A 6,000-nucleotide genomic window follows, 5' to 3' on the forward strand; every position below is an offset into this window, starting at 1 on the left:
TCCTCTGCCTATCCACCACATGCAGTGTGGGAGGAGCAGTGGTACCTACCCTGTCCACAGAACGGAGATGGCTCTGGTTGCCCTCACAGATGATGTCCGTCGACAGCTGGACCGAGGCGAGTCGTGGCTGCTGATATTGTTAGATCTTTTGGCAGCCTTCGACATGGTCGACCATAACAATTCTACCGCCTCATCGCTGATGCTGGAATACAGGGCACAACACTTCAATGGCCAGCATTCCTTCCTCCAGGGTCAGGAACAGAGGGTGGTGCTTGGGGAAGAGATATCGCAGTGGCAACCTTTGGTGTGTGGGGTCCCGCAGGGGTGCGATTCTCTCCCCTATGTTATTTGACATCCATATGTGTCCCCTTGCCCAGCTTGTATGGAGTTTCGGGCTGGGTTGTCATCAATATGCTGACTGTCGGCACCCAGCTTTACCTGTTGATGGACAGCCATCCGGACTCCGCACACACTGATCAGGTGCCTGGACGCCGTGACTGGATGGTTATGACTTAGCTGACTGAAATTGAACCTATCAAAGACTGAAGTCCTGTGGCTCGGTCGGGGTGGCCAGGATAGAGGGCCGGATATAAATCAAATAAATTAATAATTATTGTGCCTTACTGCCTGCATTGGATGATCTGATTCAGATTCGAAAACACAATCCGATATTTCCCACCTTTCATAGGTTCGCCTGAACCCAGAGGAATGTGCTGATGTTTTGAAGCGTTGGGTCGACCACCTTTGTTCTCCACAAATCAATCAGAAATCCAAGGCCATCCTTGTTCTCCTTTCTCTAGGTTGCTTCATAAGAGTGACAGAGATGCTGCACAGGTAAACTGAAGCTTTTTTGTTTTTGTTGTTCCGCCTTTTACGTACTTGGTTACAAATACTAGCTGTTTCTCTGTAGAGACTCAGAGCTGCTTATAGTAATCACAGTTTTGAAGCAAGCAGCGAGGAAATACAGTAATGAAAGGAGAGAAGCAGCAAGGAGAATTATGCAGCAGTAATATTTCTACATTCTTTTAAAAATTAAAATGCCTCCTTGTGTTTTAACAATTTTTGCTGTAAAAGAAAGTTGCTACTATTTCTGCTGCTGTGACACTTCTGGCATTACTTGTGAAGGGAGCCAGGGTCTATACTTGTTCTGTACATTCTTGCTCAGAACAGAGAGGCTGAACCCTTTGGCCCTTTTAAAGCTTGGCATCAAAGACCTCACTGAGTGATCTGAATTTCTGTGGCAAATGTGTCAAGGAGCCTTGCTAGATAGTGACAGGAAGCACTTTAAGCTGCCTTTACATCCCGTTTGTTCTCTTCTTCAACAGCATGAGGTATTTTGACCGGGCTGCATTATTTGTTGAAGCCTGCCTTCAGTATGGTACCATTGACATTAATGAAGATGCAAATATCCTTTTGTGAAAGTGTGCACCAAGTCTCAGTCCCTTTCTCTATTAAAAGGGGAGCCAGCAGCAGTTAGGATGCTTACAGTGAGGGGAAAAAGTATTTGATCCCCTGCTGAATTTGCCCGTTTGCCCTCTGACGAAGAAATGACCACTGTATGTAACAAGCTGAGATTAGAAGCACCTGCTGTAAGGGAGAGGTCTTACCTGTAATTCCAGCTCATTACGGTACCTATACAAAAGACATCTGTCGACAGAAGCAATCAATCCATCAGATTCCAAACTAGCCACCATGACCAAGGCCAAAGAGCTGTCCAAGGATGTCAGGGACAAGATTGTAGACCTGCACAAGGCTGGACTGGGCTACAAGACTATTGCCAAGCAGCTTGGTGAGAAGGTGACAACAGTTGGTGCGATAATTCGCAAATGGAAGAAACACAAAATAACTGTCAACCTCCCTCGGTCTGAGGCTTCATGCAGGATCTCATCTCGTGGAGTTGCATGAGAACGGTGATGAAGCAGCCCAGAACTACACGGGGGGAACCTGTCAGTGATCTCAGGGCAGCTGGGACCATAGTCACCATGAAAACAGTTGGTAACACACTATGCCGTGAAGGACTGAGATCTTGCAGAGCCCGCAAGGTCTCCTTGCTCAAGACAGCACATGTACAGGCCTGTCTGCAGTTTGCCAATGCACATCTGAATGACCCAGAGGAGAACTGGGTGAAAGTGTTGTGGTCAGATGAGACCAAAATCGAGCTCTTTGGCATCAACTCAACTCGCCGTGTTTGGAGGAGGAGTAATGCTGCCTATGACCCCAAGAACACCATCCCCACCGTCAAACATGGAGGGGGACATATTATGCTTTGGGGGTGTTTTTCTGCTAAGGGGACAGGACACCTTCACCGGATCGAAGGGACGATGGACGGGACCATGTATCATCAAATCTTGGGTGAGCACCTCCTTCCCTCAGCCAGGGCATTGAAAATGGGTCGAGGATGGGTATTCCAGCATGACAATGACCCAAAACACACGGCCAAGGCAACAAAGGAGTGGCTCAAGAAGAATCACATTAAGGTCCTGGAGTGGCTTAGCCAGTCTCCAGACCTTAATCCCATCGAAAATCTGTGGAGGGAGCTGAAGGTTCGAGTAGCTACACATCAGCCTCGAAATCTTACTGACTTGGAGAGGATCTGCAAAGAGGAGTGGGACAAAATACCTCCTGAGATGTGTGCAAACCTGGTGGCCACCTACAAGAAACGTCTGACCTCTGTAATTGCCAACAAGGGTTTTGCCACCAAGTACTAAGTCATCTTCTGCAAAGGGATCAAATACTTATTTCACTCATTATAATGCACATCAATCTCTGACTTTTGTCTTCTGGGTTTCTGGGGGTTTCCCTGTTGTTATTCTATCTCACAGCTACAATAGACCTACCATTAAAATTATGGACTGGTCATTTCTTCGTCAGAGGGCAAACGGGCAAATTCAGCAGAGGATCAAATACTTTTTTCCCTCACTGTATGTGTTAGGACCATACTTAGCTATTCAGGCTAAGTGGAAAGGAAGAAAGAAAATGTGCGTTCTTAAGAAGAGGGTGACACTTTCAGAGGCAGTTAATTGAATCAGGGCACGGGAGATTCTACCTATACTTTTCATGTTACAAAAACCGTGTGCACTCATATGTATTTATTTAGTAGTTTACAAAGTTTATATCCCACCTTGCTACCCAGTCAGGTTCACCAGATGACTAACAATGAAAAGGGATAATGTTATAAAACACATCATAAAAACAATTAAAACCAAAAGTAAACTACACTTATAAAAACAGAGACAGCAATTAAAATGTAGAGCAGGAAGGATGGATCACCGAGGGAATGCCGAACAAACAACAGCAAGTCTTGGCCCACTGATAGAAGAGTGGTGTAAGTGGAATGATGAACATCCTGGAGGGGAGGGAGTTTCATAATTTTGGTGTCAGGACCGAGAAGGCCCTCTGTCGAGTTGCCACCCACCTAACCTCAGAAGCAGGACCTTAGAAGATGAGTGTAGTGGTCAGGTAGGTTCGTATGGGAGTAGGTAGTCCTTAAAATATGCTGGACCCAAATCATATAGAGCTTTAAAGGTTTAGTTGGGTTCCGAAGCAAACTGGAAGCCAGTGTAGATGGACCAAAACTGGAGTAATATAGTCACTATGACTCGGTCTTCTTGGGTAATGCCAGCTTTAATTATCACTACCTACAAACTTTCCTTGGTTGAATCTATTGTGGGAGAGAGGTGATAGAGATCTAGTATTTGTTGTCTCCATTAATTCAGTTATATATTTCTTAATCCTTATTTTACAAAAACTAATCCATGCAGTATTTGCCGATTATGCCAGAAGTTTGAAGACTCTGGGCTTTTTGCAGGCTGCAACTTTGTTTGCCTCAAAAGCAGGGGCAGCTGGCAAAGATTTGCTGAATGAACTCCAACAGCTTAAAGAAGAAGGACTTACAGAGTGACAACCCTATATGAACCACTAAAGATTGAGATTTTCTATCAGACTGAATGATCAATGCACTAACTCTTTATAGATGATAAAGGGGGATTTCTTCAGTGAAACAAAATGTTCTTGGGCACAATAGAAGTTATAAATACAGAATGTCATGTGTGAAGACTTTTCTTTCACAGTAGATGGAGATAACTTGGTTAATGTTAAGCAAACGTTTATATTTTACTTCAACCAAAAGTTCAGGTTGGAAGGGCAAACAAAATGCACATCTGTAAGATGTTTCAGGAAATTTGTGAAAAATCATGTAACTAGGGCCTCCGGCAGCTGTACTTCGTGAAGTGAGAGGTGTGGCCCAAAATCCCTAGCAAATGATGCAGTTGATGGTAAGACAAAACGTTCAGATGGCACAAAGACATGCATCCAACGTTCTCTGCAACACTGGAAAATGGGACTATGACAGAGAGACTTATTTTGAATAACAAAATGGTCAGAAAATATTTGGCACTTGAGAGGCTTTTTGAAATATAACATAAAAATGGCCTTATTTGTCTCTTTTTTGTCGGATTTAAAAGTCAGGTTAGCAAATCTTTATTACAGGAATGTAGATTGAAACGGAATAACAGAATTGAGAAGTTTGAGATGGTTAAGCTCAAGTGATATATTGTATTTCCAAATGTATCCAGGTGGTTCACGTGCAAGTGTTAAACCTTTATTTTCTACTCAGAGTGATTTCTCTTGGCAGTCTCTGGTTTGTTTCTTAAACTTAAGCTTCTTTTACACTTTCTTGAAACTTAAGCTTCTTTCTTTTTCAGAGTGGTTCTTGAGTGGTAGAACATTAACACACTTCCTCAGTTTCTCTCTCAACCTGGTCTGGGATCACTCAAATCACAAGAGATATTTCCCATTAAACTCTTAGGATTGACTCTATAAATCTTAGAGCTATTTTCCCTAGATAACTGGTTATGGATCCTGTCCCGATCCAAACCCCCAAATATGTTCCTTTTTACTCCTTGAGAAATCCTCCACCAGACAGCTTACAGCTCACACAGCCGTTTCCCAGCTCTGTTAACTTTTCTCTCAGTCAACTTCTCTCTCAGTCAACTGTCAATTTCTTAACTGTCAAGAGTTCTAACTGCCATTCTCAGAATTCTATTCGAACTCCCCGTCAATCATGGAGGTTCTATGACCGGGATAACTCTTTTAGAGTCACAGGAACAGAGCTTAGGATTTAATACTCATTCATAGTCTCCCCTTAAAATGTTGCTGCCCTTTGCAGCCATTTTAGATTGTGTGTTTATTTGGTATTAGAGTTGACATATAGCTTTACTCAAAGCTATACAAATAGCAAGAAAACAAAACTGTTTCTCTGGATTTTTTTTTTCTTTTTTGGTCCAAACACCCAAATGCTGAAAGTTCCTGGAAAATATGCATCCTCTGGGCTACCCCACATGGGAAACCTAAGAGAAGTTGCTAAATGTTGGGAGCAAGGGAGCTGTGCAGTCCATGAGCTTGTCTTACCACGTGTGGGGAGCTCTCAGTCTGACTAAGGTAAACCATACCTGGAGCAACTTGATATTCACTTTGTAAGCTCTTCCAACTCATACACCCTTCTTTGGATTAAAGATATGATGATGAGCAAATGCATATATCGTCTTGATTTAAACTCTTCCTTTATTATCCTGTTCAGTTTCCATTCTTTGCATTCCATGTTTTTGCAGTATTTTCTGTGTGTCTCCCTAGAAGCAGAAATTCTGTGTTCTCAAGCACTTGTAAATGAGTAGTTTTGTTCACTGGATTAAGCTATTGATCAGTTAATAGTGTGATAGGTTGCTGAGGAACAAATGTGTCTGTATCTAAATCACAGCAACTGCAAACTGGTCTGTCACTCTTAACATAACGTGGTACTTTGGAGCAACAAGGAAATAAGAACTGTACCAACGGGAGAAGAGCAAAGTGAGCCCTTGCAAGTGCTCATGAGACAAAAAAAAGCTCTTTTGCTTGCGTTTTCAAAGGCTGCTCTGGGAGCTGGATAATCGATTCTCAGCGAAGTGTAATGTGCATTGGACTGTGAACTCATTTAGCTGTCTTTGAAAATCTCTTCAGGCTTTG

General features: G+C 43.0%; 1 protein-coding gene across 1 annotated transcript in view; it reads left to right on the plus strand.

Annotated features, from left to right (window-relative positions):
* WDR11 (WD repeat domain 11) overlaps positions 1–3,979 on the plus strand; it is a 55,530-nt gene extending 51,551 nt beyond the window's left edge. The window contains exons 27-29 of the mRNA XM_056850110.1: positions 689–834; positions 1,326–1,405; positions 3,744–3,979. Coding sequence (XP_056706088.1) covers positions 689–834; positions 1,326–1,405; positions 3,744–3,901 — 384 coding nt within the window. The 3' untranslated portion in view covers positions 3,902–3,979. The remainder of the gene's footprint in view (positions 1–688; positions 835–1,325; positions 1,406–3,743) is intronic.
* Positions 3,980–6,000: the final 2,021 nt, after the last annotated feature.

The sequence above is a fragment of the Euleptes europaea genome, chromosome 5 (assembly GCF_029931775.1).
Source record: "Euleptes europaea isolate rEulEur1 chromosome 5, rEulEur1.hap1, whole genome shotgun sequence".
NCBI classification, from domain to species: domain Eukaryota; kingdom Metazoa; phylum Chordata; class Lepidosauria; order Squamata; family Sphaerodactylidae; genus Euleptes; species Euleptes europaea.